The sequence below is a fragment of the Tachyglossus aculeatus genome, chromosome 5 (assembly GCF_015852505.1).
Source record: "Tachyglossus aculeatus isolate mTacAcu1 chromosome 5, mTacAcu1.pri, whole genome shotgun sequence".
NCBI lineage: Eukaryota > Metazoa > Chordata > Mammalia > Monotremata > Tachyglossidae > Tachyglossus > Tachyglossus aculeatus.
Genome location: NC_052070.1, coordinates 79,702,810 through 79,727,166, shown reverse-complemented (window position 1 = coordinate 79,727,166; position 24,357 = coordinate 79,702,810). Strand labels below are relative to the sequence as shown.

General features: G+C 47.3%; 1 protein-coding gene across 5 annotated transcripts in view; it reads right to left on the bottom strand.

Moving 5' to 3' along the window:
- ANK1 (ankyrin 1) overlaps window positions 1-24,357 on the bottom strand; it is a 210,045-nt gene that overhangs the window by 19,783 nt on the left and 165,905 nt on the right. For all 5 annotated transcript variants that reach the window (XM_038746726.1, XM_038746727.1, XM_038746729.1 and 2 more), the window contains exons 25-38: window positions 24,157-24,235; window positions 23,276-23,373; window positions 22,951-23,175; window positions 21,335-21,489; window positions 19,822-20,033; window positions 18,413-18,617; window positions 16,117-16,213; window positions 13,526-13,754; window positions 11,970-12,095; window positions 11,678-11,797; window positions 9,243-9,327; window positions 8,898-8,975; window positions 7,806-7,937; window positions 4,601-4,747 (exon numbers count right to left, since the gene is read on the bottom strand). In XM_038746726.1, coding sequence (XP_038602654.1) covers window positions 4,601-4,747; window positions 7,806-7,937; window positions 8,898-8,975; window positions 9,243-9,327; window positions 11,678-11,797; window positions 11,970-12,095; window positions 13,526-13,754; window positions 16,117-16,213; window positions 18,413-18,617; window positions 19,822-20,033; window positions 21,335-21,489; window positions 22,951-23,175; window positions 23,276-23,373; window positions 24,157-24,235 — 1,988 coding nt within the window. The remainder of the gene's footprint in view (window positions 1-4,600; window positions 4,748-7,805; window positions 7,938-8,897; window positions 8,976-9,242; window positions 9,328-11,677; window positions 11,798-11,969; window positions 12,096-13,525; window positions 13,755-16,116; window positions 16,214-18,412; window positions 18,618-19,821; window positions 20,034-21,334; window positions 21,490-22,950; window positions 23,176-23,275; window positions 23,374-24,156; window positions 24,236-24,357) is intronic.

Here is a 24,357-nt window from a genome sequence, read left to right as displayed (position 1 = left end):
AAATGGGCTTGTCCGAAGTGGGTAATGTGACACCCTGAGGAAGTCCTGCTCCCCTCAGTTCCAGCACTGGACTTATTACTATTCTACTAGTTCTGAGTACCTTCTGAGAAGAACCAACGATCCTCAGGTCTCCCTGGAACCCCTCTCTCCTAGGTGCCAAAACACTATTCCCATCCTAGGCCTCCCAAAAGATGGGGCTGGGCAGAAGCCAGCTTAGTGTCACCACTAAATGCACTGAGGTCAAGGCTAGAACAGAGAGGGAGGCTTCAGGCATTCGGTGTCTCCCCCATTATATCATAAGCTTCTTGTAGGCAGGGAACAACAGTTTTTTCTTATTGACTCAGTTACCTATCCTTGTTTCCAGTTAGTTCATTTTCTAGCATGGCCTAGTGGGTAGGGCATGGGAATGGGAATCAGGAGACCCGTGTTCTAATCCCAACTCAGCCTCTGGCCTGCTGCATGACCTTGGGTGAATCATTTCACCTCTCTGTAACAGTTTATTCATCTATAAAATGTGGGTGTCTTCTTTCCCTGCCACTTAGATTGTGATCCCCACTGGGGACGGGGCTGTGTCCGATCCGATTATCTTGTATTTAAACCCAAATTGAGCACAGTACTTTGGCATATCGAGATAACTTAATAAATACTGGATGTTACAGTTAAGTCCTAGTTGGCAGTCCCGTTTGAGGCTAGGAGTAGCTAGTAGTCATAATTCAGCTCTTTCTCTGGTTTTGCCACTGCAGCTCAGACAGATAGTGAGAAAATGCTCTAGGAAAAGCACAGAGGAACAGATTTGGAAGAACAGATCTGGAGGAACAGATTTGGAGGTTGCAAGGATTTGAGGGCCGAAATGGAACCAACACAAATCTCTATTTGGCCATTCACAATCCAAAGCTATCCAAGATAGATCTTTGGGCTTGAAATGGAGAGACTGGCAGAGGTAGCTGTTTGAGGACAGTGGCAAGGAAGCAGAGAACACAGGCAGGGAGGGGAATCTTAGGTGTGCAAGAAAAACATGGAGCTCTCTGAGCTCCATTCCTGGCACTCAGACAGACACAAAGAGCATCTCAGGCCAGGCCAGACCAGGCAAATCTGCAGAATCTGCCTCAAAACTGCAGCAAAGGTGAGCAGGCAGAGGAGGCTTCCTGATCCCTCCCATTATAGTCCCTTGGGAGATTCTGTGGTGTTTGTCCCTGGGGGCAGGAAGCTGCGGAAGCATCCCGGGAGCTGAGAACCAGAAGTTGCTTCCAACAGCTGTCCTCCGGGCAGGGGGAGAGGCAGAGGAGTTCATTTTAGCACCATCCCTTGGGCTCAGGTAAGGATTGGCCCAGGCCAAGAGCTGAAGCTTCTGCTTCTGGCAGTGGCTGCAGGCCAGGCCAGGAGGTTTGGGACACTGTTTGTTTGATTTGGAGCCTCAGGCTGGACAAAGTCCAGGGGCGCATCCCAAGGCCAATCCATATCACAGGACTTGATTAGACCCCAGGGGCTGCCTCGGGAATGCAGGGAATCATGTGGCATGGTTCCCTCAGCTCTCCGTCTCCCGAACCCCTGGAGAAGGTACCCTTGTCCTGCTCAGAAGGGGGAGACAGGCAGAACAGCACTTCGTTTTAACAGAGATCAAGACCGCCACCTCAGGCACACTGAACATGGAAACAACACGATTCTACACCAACATCCATCGTTTTGGTTCTTCCAGGCCCCTCTCAGGGAGGGGACACTGAGGGATGGCCAAAAGGCCCGGAGGTCACGCTTTGCTCTTGGTACTTCTTAGGGGCCACTGGCATGCTGAATTGACTGAAAAAATGGTAGGCGTTTTTCCTGCTGACTCCGAGAGGATGGCCAGAAATCTTTCCCGTGGCACAACAGGAGCAGGGGTGGGCTGCCGTGACCATGGCATGCACAATCCCAGCAAGACAACCCTGTTCCTCTCTGGACCAAATGTGGTCCCTCAGACTAAATGCAGTTGGTGAGACCAAGCTCTTAAGGTAGTCAGTTTGGGCATGGAGCAATTTCAAAATTGACACAGACCCTAACTCAACTGACTCCAGGCGCCAGGGTTGATTCGGGGATACACACAGCTTTTCCCTCCCCTGACTCTCCAACGCCAGTTCTCTTGAGGCAACTGATTGGCTCCGCTTGTCAGCCAAGAATCACACAGGGCTTCTGGAGTTGTGGCCAGGCTACCTCTGAGAAACCTGGGATTTACTTCAGGTTTCGAGCCAGTTCCCCAAGGAAAGAGATAGAAATTTCCAAGGGATTCAAATGCTGTCCGAGAGCCCTTTATGGTGGGGTGGGAGAAAGAGGAGTGCTCATAACTGGACCACGTACAGAGACACAACATATACAGTCACACCCACGCACGCTTCTACACGCACACACGGAAAACCATGAGACAGAGGGAGGGGAAGGGAAGAAGGAAGGAGAGGAAGTTCTTCATGACATGCATCTGCTGGAGGACCGCAGATCTGGTGCAGCTTGGCGGAGGTGGAGACAGTGGAGACAGGCAGTGTAAGAGGATGAGCGAACTAGAGGTCAAGATGAGGTCAGAGGCAGAAGAGGAAGGTGACGGGAAGTGATCGACATAAGATGTGGCCTGCAGCTGGTGTCGCTGGATGGCATGTTTCAGAATACATAGAACACAGGAGAGGAAGTGTGCGTGCTCGGCATGCAGAGATTTCATCCGGCTTGTGGCCGGACAGACAGCAGAGATCTCCCTGGTGATCAAGCCACAGCTGTTCAACAACATCCCTGCTGAGATGTGCAGGCCTGCCCTATCCAGGCAGTGCTGATACCTCTGGACCCAGGCTAAATTTAGGCAAGGTGAAGATCTAGAAGCTCGTTATGGGCAGGGACCGTCTTGTCCGCTAATTCTGTTATATTGTGCTCTTCCAAATGCTTAGTACAGTGATCTATAAGCTCATTACGGGCAGGGAAGGTGTCCGTTAATTTGCTATATTGTGCTCTTCCAGGTGCTTAGTACAGTGATCTACAGGCTCATAATGGGCAGAGAACATGTTCATTAATTCTGTTGTATAGTGCTCCCCCAAGCATTTAGTACAGTGCTCTGCACATAGTAAGTGCTCAACAAATACCATTGATTGATTACACTTACTCACCTCTCTAAACACATCCACATTCAAGAGGGGACCTTGTCAGAGGTCCCACTGAGGAGAAGAACTGGTGGAAGCAGGAGAAAGGAACACTATTCTTCTCTGCTTCCCCCACCCTTCAGGTAAGGGGCTGACCTACCTTGGGGAAGGGAACCAGAGGACTGAACTTCTACCTCCTCCTATATTCTGGCTGCTGTTGCTGTTTCTAGGAGACAGCTGCTCTTGTCATTCATCCTAATGTTTGTCTCCTCCATGAGGCCTTAAGCTCTTTGTGGGCCGGGATCATGTCTACTAATTGTACGGTACTCTCCCAAGCATTTAGTACAGTGCTCTGCACAAAATTTGTGCTCAATACCATTGATTGATTAGTGCTAGTGGGTACTACAGTGGTTGTGAAGACCCTTCTCCTGGTCCTTCTCCTCTTCCCATTATCCTCTTTCTCTACCACCCGTTGGGCTGCCATGGCTATCTAACATGTGGCAGCCACCTAAACTGGGGATGGCAGGAGAAGGCCCGAGATTGAGGTGCCCACACTCCTTTGGCCCTTCCCCTTCAGCAGCAATATGCCAGTGCCCATTTGAAGACACTTTTCCTGAAGAGAGAGCATATTAGAGAGGTGGTGTGGAGTCAGGGTTAAGGAAAAAAGGGTGAGTCTAGAGAGAGAGAGTGATCTGACTTTAAATCACACCGTGCTCTTCGTCTCACAAAAACATCAACCAAAATAGTTGAAAATTTCCAAACACAAGCAGCCAGTGGGCACTGGGCTCATGGGGATGGAACTCCCAAATCCTATAGCCCTCTAGACTGTAAGCTCATTGTGGGTAGTGAATTTGTCTACTTATTGTTGTATTGTACTCTCCCAAGTGCTCAGTACAGTGCTCTGCACATAGTAAGCACTCAATAAATTTGATTGAATGAATGGTCACTAAAGCCCCGTCTGAGCCGATGTAATATCGCTGCTGAACTCGATGAGAGATGTAGCCTTCCTACAGGGACCAGTAGCAAGAAGGCATTGATAAGTCAAGCTTAATACTAACTTTGACGTTCATTATCTGTATGTTTCAGGCCAAAAAACCTCTTCTGAAATATCCAGATGATTGAAGCCAATGAGTACTTGTGGCAAGGGCAGGTGAGGTGCTGTGTTATGAAGATTATTTACAGGTAAGTACACTGCTACAGCTTCAGGTCTCACTCTCGCTCTCAGCTCTCTCCTTTGCTCTGCACAACAACCCACACTTAGGCTTCAATCCCTGACCTTCCCACCTAGAGTCTCTAGGCTGTAAGCTCATTGTGAGCAGGAAATGTGTCTACCTACTCTGTTACATATGGTGATCTGCACACAGTAAGCACTCAATAAAAATGATTGATTGATTGACTGAAGCCCAGAAGATCTCCAGGGCTATCCCGGTGGGGATTTCCAACTCCAGACGTGGGAGCAATTTGGATTGGGGAGCCTGGAAGAAAAGAAGGAAGGAAAGAGGGTTGCTCACCATTCATCTGGGAGGGTGATAAGGAGTAATCTCGGTCTGGGTAGCGCCTATCTGGCTTCAGACTGCGGCTCTGCCGCCCGGAGCCCTCCAACATGTTCACGATCTCACTCCGGTCGATATTTCTCAGTGCTGTATAAAGACTTTCCACTGTTGGCATAGAAGAAAAGAAGAAGGCATTAATGAGAGAGATATCACTAGTCGATGCCCCTGAAATGACTCTCTATTGGTTGTGGCTCGGGACCTCAGCCAGGATAGTAATGTGGGAAAGGCAGGGGATGATTAATTTCCTCAGGAAGCAGGAACATCTCCTTCAGAATCTGGAACTGTTTCTTCCTTTGAGAATCTCTCTTCACATCAGAGGATCTTTTTTCGGTACTGGCAATAGCTACTTAAAAATATCTCACTGGGGCAGGTAGGCATGGAGAAGCTGGCTCAGGCAAGGCTTTAGGTCCAAACCAGGGAAATGAGGAAGAGAATGACAGAGTGAGAAGAGAATGCTATCATTCTTCGCTTTGGAAAGTTGAGTGGTAACAAAGCCCTGAACTAGGGTTTTTAACTTCTATAGGAAAAACTTGGAATAGTTCCCTGGTACCTCAGCGAACTGGGAAAGGAAATAAACTCATATTGGTGTTCAACATTACAGAAGGAGAGTTTGGGGAGAGCAAAACCTAGCTAGGAACAGATGAACAGCAGAGAGGAGATGTTTAAAAGAACTGCCCTACCCCAGCCACTGACAAACGTCTTTACAAAGACCTCGACTCTGGGACCAACACTGTTGAAAGGGTCTTATTGACCCCTTTTCCCACCTCCAGGCTCATTGTCAGGCTTGGAATCCGAAGTTCCTATGTAGAAGCAACAAACCCAGTGTTTCTATCACAAATTGGAATATGTGTTTGTATGTGTGTGTGTGAACCTGTCCAATCTTTTCATGCATTTTATCTTTTATGTATTTCTTGTGCTGCACTGAGGAATTGTGGAAATAGAAGCAGAGCTGGAGATTCCCCCCCATGCTGCCCCCAGAATGTAAGGTCGTTGTGGTCAGGGAAAGTGTCTGTTTATTACTGTACTGTACTCTTCCAAGCGCTGAGTATAGTGTGCTCTGTACATAGTAAGCACTTGATAAATATGATTGAGTGAATTTGTCCCAACCCCCTGCCTCCTTCCCAGCTAGTGAATGGCTACCTTGTTTAGGGAGGATGAATCTTTATCCTTTGATTTTCATTTCTTGACTTTATCCATTCTTTTTTGAGAAGTGGCATGGCCTAGTGGCTAGAGCACGGGCCTGGGAGACGGAGGACCTGGGTTCTAACACCAGCTCTGCCACTTGTCTACTGTGTGACTTTCCTGTGTGACTGCGGATAAGTCACTAAACTTTTCTGTGCCTCAGTTACCTCATCTGTAAAATGGGGAATAAGACTGTGAGCCACATGTGGGATGTGAGCCCGCTGTTGGGTATGGACTGTCTCTATATGTTGCCAACTTGTACTTCCCAAGCGCTTAGTACAGTGCTCTGCACACAGTAAAGCACTCAATAAATACGATTGAATGAATGAATGAATGAATATGGACTGTGTCCAACTTGATTAGCTTGTAGATACCTCCGTGCTTAGTACAGTGCCTGGTATAATAATAAGCTCTTAAATACCATTTAAAAAAAGTTATTTGTTAAGTCCAACCAAACTCTCTTCTTCTTTTTGTTTCATTTTCTGTGGACATGGATAGTATTGGACTAGGATCATTCTCATAAAAAAAATACTCTTCATATACTGGAAGAGAGTGAAATCTTCATGCTTCTCTCCTCTAGGCTAAGTACCTCAATTTCCTTATCCTTTCCTCTTAGGATCAGTTCTTTGTTTATTTCAACAGGTTTGTTGCCCTTCTCTGGACCCTCTCTAGTATCTCTAGAGAAGCAGTGTGGAAAGAGCACGGGCTTTGGAGTCAGAGGTCATGGGTTCAAATCCCGGCTCCACCAATTGTCAGCTGTGTGACTTTGGGCAAGTCGCTTAACTTCTCTTTGCCTCAGTTACCTCATCTGTAAAATGGGGATGAAGACTGTGAGCCCCCCGTGGGACAACCTGATCACCTTGTAACCTCCCCAGCGCTTAGAACAGTGCTTTGCACATAGTAAGTGCTTAGTAAATGCCATTATTATTATTATCTCTACATCCTTTTAAAATGCAATGGCCTAAACTCCACACAAATCTCTAAAAAAGGCCAGCTCAGAAGAAAGGATTATTTATTTGACCTAGCACAGCATGTCCCTGTTCCCATTAGGATCAGAACCAACTTCTGTCTATGATGAAGAAGCTGTTTCAGAGGTTAAGTGAAGAAGAATCACAGCTCTAGAGATCCACAGAGGTTCTGTCCTGGACGTAGGCTGATTATAGAGGAAGGCCCCGCTAATTTTTCCAGAGTGATTAGAAAATAGGGGAAGGTCTTGAGCCAAGAGTGTTTGCCTGGTGGGCAGAGATTCCTCCCCCAGAACCTGGGTAGATGAGAGCGCAGTCTGGCATGGGACTTTCAGCCCCAGAGCAACCGACCCCACAGATGAGAAGCATGGTGGCCTAGTAGAAAGACCATGGGTCTTGGAGCCAGGTGACCTGGCTTCTAATGCCAACTCCATCCCTTAATGGCTGTGTGGCCTTGGGCAAGACACTCAACTTCTCTGGGCCTCAGTTTCTTCATCTGTAAAATGGGGAGTCAATACCTTTTCTTGCTCCTACTTAAACTGAGAGCCCCACGTGGAATGGGGACTGTGTCCCACCTGCACGCCTCATATCTACCCTTCTAGACTGCAACCTTGTTGTGGGTAAGGACTGTGTCTGTTTATTGTTATATTGTACTCTCCCAAGCACTTAGTACAGCGCTCTGCACACAATAAGTGCTCAATAAATGCAATCGAATGAATTGAATGAATACCCTAGCATTTAGTATAGTGCTCGATGTATAGTAAGCCCTTAACAAAACCCACAATTACTGCTATTATTATTAGACAATTTGTAGGATGTGTAATCCTGAGCCTAAGCAGGAGTCATTCATTCATTCAATCGTATTGAGTGTTTACTGTGTGCAGAACACTGTACTAAGCACTTGGGAAAGTACAATACAAAAACAGACACAGTTTCTGCCCACAATGAGCTATTTCTCCTTCCAAACCCTCAGGCCATGCTCGGGGGGCCAGTCCCCTCTGCAGAGAAATACTGACTCTTTGCATTTTTTCCTTCCCGGATGACCCATAGGTTCAGCAGGGCCACGCTCTGCTCCAGCAGTGAGTTGGGGTTCTCGACTCGGATCCTGTTGATATCTTCCACGCTGAATTGTAACTCCCGAGCCAGCTCTGCGAACAAGCAATGCAGACATGTGTGAACTTCTCCCAAACCCTAAAACAGGAAGCTCTCTCTCACCCATTCCTGGGAAAATTGAGTCGTCCCACTCTGAGTTGGGGGGTCAAAAGAACTTTAATACATTTAAATGACATTTCTAAGAGGGCTTTAAGTCCTGTGTCTTTACTCATCACCAAGTACCAACTCAACATCACTAAGGAACAGTGCTATGCACACAGTAAGTCCTCAATAAATCTCGATTGATTGATCACCCATCTCTCTTCCACAACATACTTGGTATGACGATAAATATCGAGAAAGAATTAAATTCATGATTCCTAAGCATTTATATGGCATTGGATCAATTTTTCAGAGGGAAGGCATTATTCAAATATAAAATCAAGATATAAAGGTACTAGGAAAATACAAAGCATAAAAATACAGCTTCATTTTACTGTTCTTTTTCATAACCCACAGGAATGAGTCAATAAGAGGTACTCATTTTGAGGATGGGGAGTGCCTGGCGCATAGTAAGTGCCAGGCACATAAATACCATAATTATTATTATTATTACTATTATATGAAAAAAGAGGGATGGGATCTAATTAGTCATTCAGGGCCTGAACAGGGCTTGGGACAAACAGGCCTGTAGTTTCCTGAGCAGTGTATAAAATTGATGGTAGAGTTGTACAGGTTGCTTGGAGGAAAGGATACTCAAAAGGAAAATCCACACAGAGAGAACTAAACACTATTCTTCAGGATGGTGGAAGCAGCATTTTCCATTTCCATTGTATTTGGTCACAACTGGTCTTGGTTGGATGTCCCTTTTCTTTCTGCTATTTTTGGCTGATACTGGCCTCAGTGGACCAGGTAAACAAAGACCGTGTGATAAACCTACCTCCGCCTAGTATTCCCCAAAGGAAGAAGAAAGAAGACTTCAAGAGGGTTGTAGCTTTGCTACTCCTCAGGCCTACCTGCCCAGCTGAGACCTAGGTGCTCTGATATTATGGCCATCTTCAGATCTGCCCTGTCTGTCCCACTGAGAGAAGATCCTGAGGAGATGGGAGAGATGAGGTAGCGTATTTCAGTCAGGGACCTTTGGTAGGTTCACAGGGTTATCAAACAAGTGGAGGACATTAAGGACACAGTACAAAGGGATTAGGCCCTTAAATGCCACATTAACAATGAGTTGCAGACTCTTCATTGTTATAGAGTTACAAGGAACAGTCTGACTGAATTCAGGTCAGTGGCAGGGAAATCATTTCATGAATAAGTTTCTTGGAACTGTGATGCACATATAAACAAAGAGAGGTTTATACCTAGCGTGGTCTCACTGAGAATGCTGTATCTTTCCCTCAGGGCCAGAGGGGTTAAGGTTCTTCTCCTATCATCGGCTCCACTCCCCTGCAGAAGAAATGAAAAGAAGTTCTATGTTAGCGTGCTCTGCTCTGAGGAAAGATTAATTTGATTTGGATGATAATGGGCAAAGAGAGCAATGGCCCATTGTCAGAGAGCAGTAAGTACATTTCTCAGAAAGCCAGGCTAGTCAGTGAGTTCACGTGGAAAATAGTGAAGTAAGAGGAAATTCACATCCATAAGCGTCAAACACATTGAATTTCTGGGTTCCTTTCTCCGCAAAACACCAAATCTGGCCCAGGACCCTGGCCACGAAGCTGAGCCCCCACCTCACCTCCTCTCATCTCGGTTCCTCTTACATGTCCCATGTGGAGATTTCTCGTGTCCAGAAAACCAAGTTAAGAATCAACTTTCTATTTCACCAGAAAATGATGATCAAACTCATCACCTGGAGGGAACTTTAATCAAAGTGGTTTCCTAAGCTCTCTCCGAGGGCCCTGGTTTAAATGTCTCAGAGAGGATTTCAGCAGGTTAGACACCTGCACTCTGGGGTAACTGCTGCTTATGGATTTATCTATGATTTTATTTTAGGATTCAAATCCTGAGGAGAGGAAAATCAGAAACACAGGAATGTTTGCTCCTCCTTAGGATAGCAGGCCTCCGGGTTCTGGGGCAGCATGGCCCAAAGGGAAGAGAAGGGTTAGGCAGCCAGAGGACCCAGGTTAAAGTCCCAGCTCAGCTTCGGGCCTCCTGGGTGAGTTTGGACAAATCGCTTAACCTCTCTGTGCCTCAGTTTCCTTATCTGTAAAATGGGAATGAGATATAACTGATAATGATGGTATTTGTTAAGTGCTTACTATGTACTGTTCTAAGCGCTTGGGGGATACAAAGTAATTAGGTTGTCCCACGTGGGGCTCACAGTCTTCATCCCCATTTTACAGATGAGGGAACTGAGGCCCAGAGAATTGAAGTGACTCGCCCAAAGTCACACAGCTGACAGTTGGCAAAGCCGGGATTTGAATCCATGACCTCTGACTCCAAAGCCTGGGCTCTTTCCACTGAGTCACGCTGCTTCCCTACCTCTGATCTCTGATCACTTCAGATAACTGATCTCCCTACCTCTCAGACTGTGGGCCCGGTACGGTTGAGAGGTGAACACTTTTTCCACCTTACTGAAGGCCCATCTCTTCCAAGAGGCCTAACGCTACTAGGCCCTTGTTTCCTCTTCTCCCATTCCCTTCTGTGTCATCCTTGCACTTGCATTTGCACCCTTTATTCAGCCTTCCCTCAACCCCACAGCACCTATGTACATATCTGTAATTTATTTACCTATATTAATGATTATCTCACCATGTAGACCGTAAGCTCAGTGTGGTGAGGAAACTTGTCTACCAACTCAGTTATATTATACTCTCCCAAGTACTTAGTACAGTACTCTGCACACAGTAAGTGCTCAATAAATACAACTGATTGACTGACTGAATGATTGGATCGTATCTGATCAGACTATCTTGTATCTTCCCCAGCACTTAGTACAGTACTTAGCACACAGTAATTTCTTCATAACTAACTGCTACTCCCCAGCTTGGGGGAATGGGCAGAGAAATGGGGAAAGTCATGTGAAACGAAACGAAATACTGTAACCCTAACCCAGGTCCATGGCTCCCCCTAGCACTGTTGTTTCATTCTTCAAGTGGTTGGGGGGTAAGGATGAGCAGCCCTTTCCCTGGAAAGGGGGAAAATTTCTCCTTCACTGGGGCCAGAGGCCTTGGAGAAAGAGATGCCTTCTTGAACTTCATTTAAAGGCTGCTTTTCTAAATTTAAAGCAATCAATCACCTTGCCCCCTCCTACCTCACCTCACTACTCTCCTACTACAACCCAGCCCATGCACTTCACTCCTCCAATGCCAACCTTCTCATTGTACCTCAATCTTGTCTATCTCACCACTGACCTCTCGCCCACGTCCTCCCTCTGGCCTGGAACGCCCACCCTCCTTATATCCGACAGACAAGAGGCCTTCCCTGATTAAGCCCTCCTTTCCTCTTCTCCCACTCCCTTCTGGGTCTTCCTAACTTGCTCCCTTAATTCATTCCCCGCGCTCCCAGCCCCACAATGCTTATGTACATATCTGCAGTTTATTTCTTTATATTAATATCTATCTCCCCCTAAGGCCTGTAAGCTCGGTGTGGGGCAGGGAATTTGTCAGGTTATTATTATATTGTACTCTCCAAAGCGCTTAGTATAGTGTTCTGCATACAGTGAGTACTCAGTAAATATAATTGACTGACTGGATTCAGAAAGAAGGCATGGGCAGAGCTGGGTTTCCAGAAATTTCCACAGGGCTTGCCAAGACCCGGGTCTCCCTGTGGGGTGTTGTTGGGGGTCCTGGGCACTCGCCTTGGTGCACAGGGGCATGGTGATATTCAGGTGGCAGAGTATATGCTGAGAATCCTCATACTTCATCGCCTTCCGCAGAAATGAGAGCGAGCCTCCTGATTCTCTGCTGATGTCCCGTACCTGAATATAAAAGCACAAAAGAAGGATTTCTGGGAATCCTGTGCAGGGCAGCAAGGAAAGCCGCTTGGCTCAGTATCCCAGTCCCGACTGCTGAATGCTTTTTACCTCCAAGTCCTCAAGTGGGCAGAAAGCCCCCCCTCCTGACCCTTACATGCCCTGGGGTTCTCAGTACCTTCACTGGTATTGCAAGCCGATTTTCCCGAAAAGACTGGAAATGGAAGCTTCGTTGCTGGGCAGCTTTTTTGATGGGTACAAGGTTCCCTGATAATTCTGCATAGAGGGGCATTCCTTCCAGCACCTGTAGGAAAGGAATAATCAGTGCATGTCCCTCACTCCTCAAAGAGCTTCTCTGTTTGCCCACCCATCTTTGAATCAAGGAGAAACTCCTCACCATCGGCTTTAAGGCACTCAGTCAGCTCTGACCCTCCTACCTATCCTTGCTCCTCTCCCACTGCAACTCAGCAACCCACTTGGCTCCTCTTTCACCAACCTACTCACTGGACATCAATCTCGTCTCTCCCATCACAAACTTCTTGATCACACCCTCCCTTCTTGACTCTCCCTCCCCCTTCATATATCATATCTCCTTCAGAAAGTCTTCTCTGACTCAGCTCTCACCTCCCCACCCTAATCTCCCTCCTTCTTTGTCACCCATGCATTTAGCGCCATATCCCCTGAGCACGCGACTACTCACCCCACCCCCCCATCACTTATGTACCTATCCTATTTGCTGCTTCCCCTGTCTCTAACTTACTTTATAGTCTATTCCTTTTGCCCCCCACTAGACTGTAAGCTTTTTGTGGGCCGGGTTCATGTCTACTAACTCTGGTATTCTTTCTCAAGCACTTAAATACTGTGCTCTGCACATAGTAAGCACTCAAAAAATACCACTGATTAACACATCACAGGAAGAATCAATCCTCAGGGAAGCCAAGTTCAGACAGCATCCCCCAGCCCCCTCCCCAATTCTCCTATGGCCTAGTGGATAGAGCACGGGCCTGGGAGTAAGAAGAAAGTGGATTCTAATCCCAGCTCCACCACTTGTCTGTTGTGTAACTCGGGCAAGTCATTTCACGTCTCTCTGCCTCAATTACCTCATCTGTAAAATGGGGATTAAGACTGTGAGTCCCATGTGGGGCAGTGCCTGGCACATAGTAAGCACTTAACAAAAACCACAGTTGTTATTATTATTATTATTATTATTATTATTATTATTATTATTATTCCCCCGACTCTCTTCTTTCTCAGGCATGGAGAGATCTGAAGAAAAACCCCATTGTTCAGCAAAGCTCTTACCCCCAATACCCTTTGGGTTAGGGGAAATCAAAAGGCCTTATTCTTGAAGCCTCCTAAGCCCTGTGAAGTTGATCAGGTTTATTATCACAGAATCTTAATGAGAACTGACGAAGTTATAGAGGCCTGAGCCAGCAACAAAAGTAAATTTCCTGCTCACCATATCTGCAGTCATCACCCCGGAACAGACCCCATCATGGCCCTCAAATGCCAGCAGTAGGCCTCCCCAAACCATTTTCCTGGACCGGCCTACTTCTCCACGGGAGCGTCAAGAAGATGTGGCCTAAGGATCATTCTGGTTTCTAGGATACAGGCAAGGAAAGGAGTCGATGACTCCTAGTTTGATCCCTGGGCGTTTTTCTGTAATGTTGGTGGGGATGAGAGGGAGAGAGGCCTCAGAGGCTGCCACTGAGCAATGAAGTCCAGGAGCGATACCTCGATATCCCTACTCCTGGCCACCTCCACGAAGTTTTCGTGCAGCTCCAGGGTCTTGTCCACTTTATCGTCTGTCATGCAATAGCAGCGCAGCCGCCCCTCCCGGGAATCATTCATCTTGGCAAACACCACGAACTTCACCATATACGGCACAGCCGTCAGCTCTTTGTACAGGAGAGTTGCAAAATTCACAGCTTCTGCTGTTCGGGGGCAGTCCGACAGCCAGAATCTGGAAATAAAATAAAACTTCGAAGAGAGGTTGGATCTAAATCCCCCCCAACCCCAAGGCTATGTGCCATCTCAAGTTCACATGAAAGGATGTCAGCGGCAGCTGCTGCCGTCTTCTAATAACTGTGGTATTAGTTGTGCTAAGCACTGTACTAAGCGCTGGGGTGGTAACAATATAAGCAGACCAACACATGGAGATGAGGCACATAGGGAGAAGCAGCACAGCCTGGTGGGAATAGCACAGGCCTAAGGACCTGGTTCCTCATCCCGACTCCATCACCTCTCTGCTGTGTGACCTTGGGCAAGTCACTTCACTTCTCTAGGCCTCAGTTACCTCATCTGCAAAATGTGGATTAAGAATGTGAGCCCTCTGTGGGACAGGGACTGTGTCCAACCCGATTATCTTGGATCTCCCCAAGCGCTTAATACAGTGCACGGTCATGCTAAGCACTTCACACATACCATTAAAAAAATCCCAACGTATAACAACAATAATAATAATTGGGCTGTTTGCTAATAATAACTATGGCATTTTTAAGCACTTACTATATGCCAAGCACTGTATTAAGTACTGGAGTAGATCCAAGATAAGCAGGTCAGACACAATCCCTGTCCCACATGGGGCTCACGCTGCTTTATGTTGTTAAGCACTTACTCTTTTAGACTGTGAGCCCACTGTTGGGTAGGGACTGTCTCTATATGTTGCCAACTTGTACTCCCCAAGCGCTTAGTACAGCGCTCTGCACACAGTAAGCGCTCAATAAATACGATTGATTGATTGATTACTCTTTGCCAATCACTGTTCTAAGTGCTGGGGAAGCTACAGTATAATCAGATCAAGCAGAGTCCCTGCCACACATGGGGCTCACAGTCCAAGGGGGAGGGAGAACAGGTATTATTACAGTCTTCTAGACTGGAAGCCCATTATGGGCAGGGAGCATGCCCACTAATTCGATTGTACTTAGAAGTGCTCTGCACATAGTAAGCACTCAATAAGTACCGTTGATTGACTGGTTGATTGATACAATCCCCATTGCGCAAATTAGTTAACTGAGGTAAAGAGAAGTCAAGTGACTTGTCCAAGGTCACATCATTGGTAAGTGGTGGAGGCAGAATTAGAACCCGGACCTCCTGACTCCCAGGATTGTGCTCCTGCCACTAGGGCAGATTACTTCCACTGGCTACATTTTGGTAAGCCAGTCAGGCAGGCAAGTCAGTCAACAAGTATTTCTTGAGCTCCCACCAGGCGTACACACAGGGCCTGCCAACAAGGGGCTTTTGTTCTCCAAGTTTCAGAGTGAGCACTGTTTGGCAGGGTCAACGCCCTCCAATGATCCCTTTCCTGTCAGAAAGTCAAAGTCACTCCTGGCTATGTCATGCCCCGACCCAACTGAAGGGATCTGAGTAAGTAAATTCATTCATTCATTCATTCAATCGTATTTATTGAGCGCTTACTGGGTGCACAGCACTGTGCTAAGCGCTTGGGAAGTACAAGTCGGCAACATATAGAGACGGTCCCCACCCAACAATGGGCTCACAGTCTAGAAGGGGGAGACGGACAACAAAACAAAACATGTAGACAGGTGTCAAAGTCGTCAGAACAAATACACTTAAAGCTATATGCACATCATTAACAAAATAAATAGAATAGTAAAGTATAAGCGCTTAGAAAAGTGCTTGGCACATAGTAAGCGCTTAACAAATACTAATATTATTATTATTACTCTCTGGGCCTCAGTGACCTCATCTGGAAAATGGGGATGAAGACCGTGAGCCCCACGTGGGACAACACAATAATAATAATATTTGTTAAGCACTTACTATGTGCCAAGCACTGCTCCAAGCACTGGGGTAGATACAAGGTCGTCAGGGTGTCCCACGTGGGGCCCACAATCTCTGTCCCCATTCTACAGATGAAGTAACTGAGGACCAGAGAAGTGACTTGCTCAAAGGCACCCAGCCGACAGGTGGCGGAGGCGGGATCATCATCATCATCATCATCAATCGTATTTATTGAGCACTTACTGTGTGCACAGCACTGTACTAAGCGCTTGGGAAGTACAAGTTGGCAACTATAGAGACAGTCCCTACCCACCAGTGGGCTCACAGTCTAAAAAGGGGGAGACAGAGAACAAAACCAAACATACTAACAAAATAAAATAAATAGAATAGATATGTACAAGTAAAATAGAGTAACAAATATGTACAAACATATATACATAATTAGATTAGATTAGATTAGAACCCACGACCCCTGACTCCCAAGCCCGGGCTCTTTCCGCTAAGCCACACTGGTGACCTTGTATCTACCCCAAGTAGATACTTGTACCCCAAGTGTGTACAAGTGTGGAACCACCTCTCACCTCGCAGACACATTTGTTGTGAAGTTGGCACACTCGTTCGCGTAGACCAGCTTAGTGGTTCCCGTGATATCCTCCCACTGGGCTTGTGCTGTTCCTCCTGCAAAAGCACCCAAAGTAGGAATCAGGGACAGTGATTGAACACCCTCACTTCTGAATGAAGCTCCTTGTGGGCAGGGAACGCGTCTACTAACTCTGTTCTATTGTACCGTCCTAAGTGCTTAGTATAACACTCTGCACATAGTAAGCATTCAATAAATAGTAAGCATTCAATAAATTCGATTGATTGCTTGATCGAATGGCATCACTGAATGGAGCGTTTGGGCCGCTCTGTCCTACTCTGCTCTCCCAGCCCTCTTTGAGACCTCTTGGCTGCCTTTGACATTGTAGACCTTCTCCGGGAAACACTTTCTGATCTTGGTTTTACTGATAGCATTCTCTTCTGGTTCTCCTGTTTCCTCTCTGGCCGATTCTTCTCAGTCTCTTCCACTGGCTGTCCTCTGTCTCCTCCACCTTAACTGCAGGTGTACCTCAAGGCTCCATCCTGGGTCCCCTTCTCTTCTTAATTTGTCCATTCCCACGGCTTCAATTACTACCTCTACGGGGATGATTTTCAAATCTGCCCCACTAGTTCCAATCTCTCTAGTCTCTGAAATCTACCATTTCCTCCTGCTCTAGGTCAACTCCACATGGAAAACCCAGAGGAACCTCAAGCTCAATACATCCAAAACTGAACTCATTTTTTTTAAAATGATGTTTGTTGAGCATTTACTATGTGCCAGGCACTGTACTAACCACTGGGGTAGATACCAGCTAATCAGGTTGGACACAATCTATATATAATCATCATCAATCGTATTTATTGAGCGCTTACTGTGTGCAGAGCACTGTACTAAGCGCTTGGGAAGTACAAATTGGCAACATATAGAGACAGTCCCTACCCAACAGTGGGCTCACAGTCTAAAAGGGGGAGACAAAACCAAACATACTAACAAAATAAAATAAATAGAATAGATTTGTACAAGTAAAATAAATAAATAAATAGAGTAATAAATATGTACAAACATATATACATATATACACATATATATATATATACACATATAATCCCCATTTAACATGTCCTCCCCATCCCCTGGAACTCCCTACTTCACAGCCGACTGACCACAGTTCTCCCAATTTTTAAAACAATACTGTAAAAACAAAAAACCCCCAAACAACTCCTACAGGAAGTCTGTCCTGATTAATCTCTAATCTTTCCTGCTTATATCCCCCAAATGCCACTATGGGACTTTCTTACTCCCTGTAGCACATATCTTATATACCCCATTACTTCCTCCTGTTCCAATTTATTTTACCATACAAATCGCCTGCAAAGAGTACAAGCTCCCTGAAAGTATGGCTCCTGTCTACTAATTTTATTGTACTCTCCCAAGCACTTGTTTATTGTTGTATTATACTCTCCTAAGCATTTAATACAGTGCTCTGCACACAGTAAGCACTCAGTAAATGATTGACTGACACTTAGTGCAGTAGTAGGTGCTACTGATTGTTTGCACCTAGGTATACAAGGGCCCCAAGAGAAAACACACAAGAGTGGGCACAAGCATGACTTGTGGGAAGCAGCGTGGCTCAGTGGAAAGAGCACGGGCCTTGGAGTCAGAGGCCGTGGGTTCAAATCCCGGCTCCGCCACTTGTCAGCTGTGTGACTTTGGGCAAGTCACTTCACTTCTCTGGGCCTCAGTTCCCTCATCTGTAAAATGGGGATGAAGACTGTGAGCCCCTCATGGGACAACCTGATTACCTTGTATCTACCCCAGGGCTTAGAACAGTGCTTTGCACATAGTAAGCGCTTAACAAATACCAACATTATTATTATTTAAAAGGATGTAGAGATAATAATAATAATGTTGGTATTTGTTAAGCACTTACTATGTGCAAAGCACTGTTCTAAGTACTGGGGTAGATACAAGGTAATCAGGTTATTATTATTATTATTATTATTATTATTATTATGACTGAACGAGTCTCGTCTCCACTACCCGACGAATGGGGAGGCGTGTTTTACAGGGTGCCATTTTGTTACCTTCTAAAAATGATGTCCGTTTTCCCTCATTTCACTGAACCGTCCCTACCCACCTTTATTGACAGCAAATGACCAGGCCTGGAGCCAACCTAGGGAGGTGAGGAGGATGAAAGGGAGCGAGCCCGGTGTCCACCCCAATTGATTCTCTCCTGGAGAAGGCTGTAGGAGCAGTCTGTGGAGGAAACGAGGCCTGAGGCGGGAGGTGTTGCTCACCAATGACACTGCAGAGCAGGCGGAGGCTTGTGGTGTCCCCCTCCCCGCTGTCCCGAGGATTGTCTTTCCAGGATGGAGGGAGGGGGATCCGCAGCCCAATGGGACGGTGGAACTTCCTGCGGCGGGGCTCCACGGTGACGATAGGGCTGAAGGTAGCCTGGTTCCCCAAAAGCTTGGTGACCAGCTCGTCTGGCACCGGCTGAGCCTGTGGAACAAAATCATCCAAAGAACTTTAAGGGTCGGGAGTGGGCGAGTGCAACTTGATGCTGGGTGGCCCGCAGATGACTCCAGCCAGCACTCTCTCTGCCCAGCAGATGCCCAACCTTTTCCCTGCGACCCATGGGGGCGTCTCTGACCCAAACGGGGGGAGGGTGGAAATCTTTCTGGGGCTTCAGACCAACTCCTTCTCCCTGAGTGTTGGGACTTGGGCCTCATCTGCCAGTGGGCACATCGATAATAATAAAAGCAGTACTGATACTACTACTAATAACAACGGTATTTGTTAAGTGCTTACTATGGGCCGGGCACTGAACTAAGTGCCCAAACAGGGGGAGGGTGGAAATCTTTCTGGGGCTTCAGACCAACTCCTTCTCCCTGAGTGTTGGGACTTGGGCCTCATCTGCCAGTGGGCACATCGATAATAATAAAAGCACTACTAATACTACTACTAATAACAACGGTATTTGTTAAGTGCTTACTATGGGCCGGGCACTGAACCAAGTGCCCAAACGGGGGGAGGGTGGAAATCTTTCTGGGGCTTCAGACCAACTCCTTCTCCCTGAGTGTTGGGACTTGGGCCTCATCTGCCAGTGGGCACATCGATAATAATAAAAGCAGTACTAATACTACTACTAATAACAATGGTATTTGTTAAGTGCTTACTATGGGCCGGGCACTGAACCAAGTGCCCAAACGGGGGGAGGGTGGAAATCTTTCTGGGGCTTCAGACCAACTCCTTCTCCCTGAGTGTTGGGACTTGGGCCTCATCTGCCAGTGGGCACATCGATAATAATAAAAGTAGTACTAATACTACTACTAATAACAATGGTATTTGTTAAGTGCTTACTATGGGCCGGGCACTGAAGTAAGTGCTGGGGTAGGTACAGGACAATTGGGTTGGACATAGTCCCTCTCCCGCATAAAGCTCCCAGTCTTCATCCCCATTTTACAGATGAAGTAACTGAGGCGGAGAGAAGTGATAGGACTTGCTCAAGGTTACATAGCGGACAAGTGGCGGAGCTGGGATTAGAATCCAGGTCGCTTGGCTCCCAGGCTCATACTCTTTCCATTAGGCCACACTGCTTTCTCATGCTGCGTCCGCCTGCCCAGACAGCAGCAGGTCTCCTCTGGTCCCTCGCTGACCCAACTCTTTGGACGGGGCCCGGCGGGAGGGGCAGGGGGCACGTCACCTGCAGAGCCAGTTTGACTTTCTTGGTCACCGCAGTCTCGGGAAAAGTGGCTTGAACCAGAGGAACCAGGCTGCTCTCCAGAAAGCCCCCCTCTGGGCCAATCATATCGTAGTCTTGGCAGACCCGGGACATGACCACGAAGTACAGGGGGAAATCGGTGGTAACAATCCGGCAAACCCGCTTCTTCTCCAGCTCCTCCAGGCTCTCCAGCTCTGCAAGCACAACGGTTCCAAGTCCCATCGTCACAAGCACCGCAAATACCACAACCCTTGGCAAGCCTCTGGAGAAGCAGAGACGCCGTCACCCGCCCCTCCGGCTTCTAAAGGCTCTGATAAAAGAGGACTGCTCCTAGAGTAAGAGGAAAGGCACAGGGCTGGAAGGCAGAGGCCTGATAATCCCTGCTTTTCTGCTTTCCAGCTGGGTGACCTTGGGCAAGTCCCTTTACTTCTCTGCGCTTCAGTTTCCTCATCTGAAAAAAGTGGGGATTCAATAGCTGTTCTCCCTCCCCCTCGGCCTGAGAGCTGCATGTGGGACAGGGACTGTGACTGTACTTCTCAAGCGCTTAGTACAGTGCTCTGCACACAGTAAGTGCTCAATAAATACAATTGAATGAATGAATGATTGTATTAATTCGACTCCAATTAGGGTTCTCTAGCACTTAAAACAGTGCTTGGCACATAGTAGTGCCTAACCAACACCACAACTACCATTGTCATTATTGTAACTTTGGGTTTCCCTGAGTGATGCTCTCACCCCATTTCTACTGTGGAATTTGTTAAGCGCTTACTATGTGCTAAGTAGTATACTAAGGGCTGCAGTGGATACAAGCAAATCTTTTAGACTGTGAGCCCACTGTTGGGTAGGGACTGTCTCTATATGTTGCCAATTTGTACTTCCCAAGCGCTTAGTACAGTGCTCTGCACATAGTAAGCGCTCAATAAATACGATTGATGATGATGATGATGAAGTTGGATGCAGTCTTTGTCCCACGTGGGTCTCACAGTTCAATCCCCATTTTACAGACAATGTAACTGAGGCCCAGAATAGTGAAGTGACTTGCCCAGTGTCACACAGCAGACAAGTAGCCCCCTCCTTCCTCTCCTTCCCCTCCCCACAGCACCTGTATATATGTTTGTACATATTATTACTCTTTATTTTACTGGTACATAATTACTATTCTATTTATTTTATTTTGTTAATACGTTTTGTTTTGTTGTCTGTCTCCCCCTTCTAGACTGTGAGCCCGCTGTTGGGTCGGGACCGTCTTTATATGTTGTCAACTTGTACTTCCCAAGCGCTTAGTACAGTGCTCTGCACACGGTTAGCGCTCAATAAATACGACTGAATGAATGAAGGAAGTGGCAGAGCCAGAGTTGGAACCCATGACATTCTGATCCCAGGCTCACGCTCTATCCACTACACCTTGCTGCTTCTCTACCCTCGTGTCTACACTCAGTTCCCCAGTTTACCAGAGGGAGGGACACCTGTCTGCTAAGCCGTGGGGTTCTGTTACCTTCATCCATGCCATTGAGAACCTCATCTAGGTAGCTTTCTCCATACCGGCTCCGGTGCTCCTTCCACATGGAGCCGTTCTCACTCCGCAGCACAACCAGCTCTCTGTCTCCTCGGCCATGGGACGCGAAATGGGGGATCTCTACGATCACGGGGCTGGAAGAAGGCACGGGGCTTAAAAATTTGTTCAATCAATTCCACCACGATCAATCAATCAGTCCATCAATAAGATGCTTGCACATAACAGTTAACAAATGCCATCATTATTATTATTATACCCAAGGGATGGCATTGGAAGTGGCCTACTTAAGAAGGGTAAACCATGAAGCCCCGACATCCTAGCACTGTAGCAGTACCACCTTCTGACCAATCCGCAGAGTAAAAAACTTCACAGTTAACACCTGTCCACATATTTTGTTTTGTTGCCTGTCTCCCCCTTCCATAATAATAATAATAATAGTGATAATGGCATTTGTTAAGCACTTACTATGTGCAAAGCACTGTTCTAAGCACCGGGTAGGATACAAGGTGATCAGGTTGTCCCACCTGGGGCTCACAGTCTTAATCCCCATTTTACAGATGAGGTACCTGAGGCACAGAGAAGCTGACTTGCCCAAAGTCACATAGCTGACAATTGGCGGAGCCAGAATTTGAACCCATGAACTCTGACTCCAAAGCCCACGCTCTTTCCACTGAGTCACGCTGCTTCTCTACTGCGAGCCCGTTGTTGGGTAGGGATCGTCTCTATATGTTGCCAACTTGTACTTCCCAAGCACTTAGTACAGTGCTCTGCACACAGTAAGCGCTCAATAAATACGATTGAATGAACGAACAGTTCCTACATGCCTCCCAATGGCTCTTCGACGTCCTGGAAGCAGGGAAGGGCGGGACTTATCCCCACTTAGATGGAGAAACTGAAGCTCTGAGAAAGGAAGTGACTTGCCTAAGGTCACACAGTCGAGGGGGAGATATGTCCATGCCCTGCTGGGAATCACCGCAGGGCAACGCTACCAGATTGAATTGCACTCTTGAGGAAACATGTAAGGTGCAGAAAGGAGGCGAGGCATCTTGGACTGCAGCATTCTTAAATAACCCCCAGGGTCAGGGGTACTTCTGAGAAGCAGAGGAAAATATGACGAAAATCTGCAGCTTCCTGGGCTTAGACTTCTCTGTGCAGAGAAGCAGAGTGGTCTAAGGGAAAAAGCCCAGGCCTGCAACGCAGCGGTCCTGAGCTCTAAACCCTGCTCTGTCCTTTGTCTTCTGAGTGACTCCAGGCAAGTTCTGAATCTCTCTGTACCTCAGTTCCCTCATCTGTAAAGCGGGGCTTCTGTTCTCCCTCCTACCTAGGCTGTGAGTTCCCTGCGGGACAGGGACTGTGTCCAATCTGACAATTTTACATCCACCCCAGTGCTTAGAACAATGCTTGAAACTTAGTAAGCGGTTAACAGTTATAATTATTGTAATGATTTCCTGCTTTTCACTCTGTCCTCAATGATATGGCGATAGGGTGAGAGGGAGCAGAGTGGGATGACTGCTTTCGATCCCAGAGTGCTCACAGAAAGTGGCCTCCATGGGCAGGCCCAGCAGGAAACGGTTCTGTCCCGGTGTGGCTCTCACCTCAGGAACTGGGCCCCGGTAGGTCCCAGAGCAATGATTCGGCTGGCCAGACCCTCTTCCTCTGCCAGCGGTGGGGGGGACGTTAACTTCTGTGGTTTCACCAGGCGGCAGGTAATGCGTGTCGGCGCAGCACAGGTGCGTGGTGGGATGACCACCCTCAGCCCGTTGTGGCGGCTTCCCCTCATGGAACCCCCTCGAGCGTCCACCATGAAGCTCACCAGGAACCTGAGAGGGCAGATAGACCCTTGGCTTCTGAAGACTGCCCCCCAGGCAGCCCCACGGGGAGGAGGAGCAGAGGGGAGACGGCAGTTAGGGGCAAACTTACCCTGTGTGTATTGGGCTGGCCACGGGACTAATATTATCGGAGGTCTCTGTGGCTGGGCTGCTGGGAATCAGCGAGTCTTCATCGTAATCTTTGGATGCCTGAATAGGACAAAAGAGACAATGTTTGGACAAAGCCCGGGGTCCCAATCACATAGCAGAGCATCTGATTGCCATGGCATGGCAGCACCACGAGAGAAGCATCTCCATCCTGCACTGGGCCACCCGAGTCCTCAGTTCTGAGCCAAGTTGCGGGACATGAGAGACTTTGGATTTATAGGGAGTCCAGAGCGCTGTTAGCCATGAAGAGTTGTTGTTGATCTACCCGAGTCATTTCCCAAGACTCCCCTTGGGTAACATGTTTAAGGAATGCCCTGAGTAATAAGCTCCGTGAGCAAGGATCTTGACTACTTACTTTATTAGACGCTCCAGAGCACCTAGTACAGTGCCCAGTACACAGGAAATGCTCAATAAACACCGTTGATTGATGGTTGATTAATAGTGCTACAACACCTGGCTACATCTCTGAAATGCTGCCATGGGAAAAACATGCACTAATCGTATCACCTAATGCTTGCCCACTCCACCGCTAAGTGGATAGCACAGTGATTAGGAAGCAGTATGGATCTATGATGGGTTTGGAAAGGAAACTGCTAATGTCTTAGACCAGTGCCATGGCAATACTGGCTCAGAAAGGGGAACACAAAATTCAGATGCATTTGTTCAGACCAAGGAGATACCTGCTCCCCAGGGACCAACTTAGAAACATTTTGATGGGCCAAAAGATGATGTTTTATGATGTAGTTGAATCTAGCTCTTTGGAAACATCCCTTACTGTAGAATTTCCATCCTGGGAATAGCAGCAAGCAAGGGATGTGTTTTTACCTGATCTGCTTCCTCAGATCTGATCCCCACAGTCTCAGGCGTGACACATGGAATTCTGGGAATGGCTGGCGATTCCACCCTGTATACAAAGACAAGGGAATAATCAGAGGCAGCTCCGAGGAGGGGGGTTGTGAAGGAAGCAGGGAGTAAGGACAATCCTGGCCTATCATGTAACATTCCCAGGACTTTCTTGTGATGCCT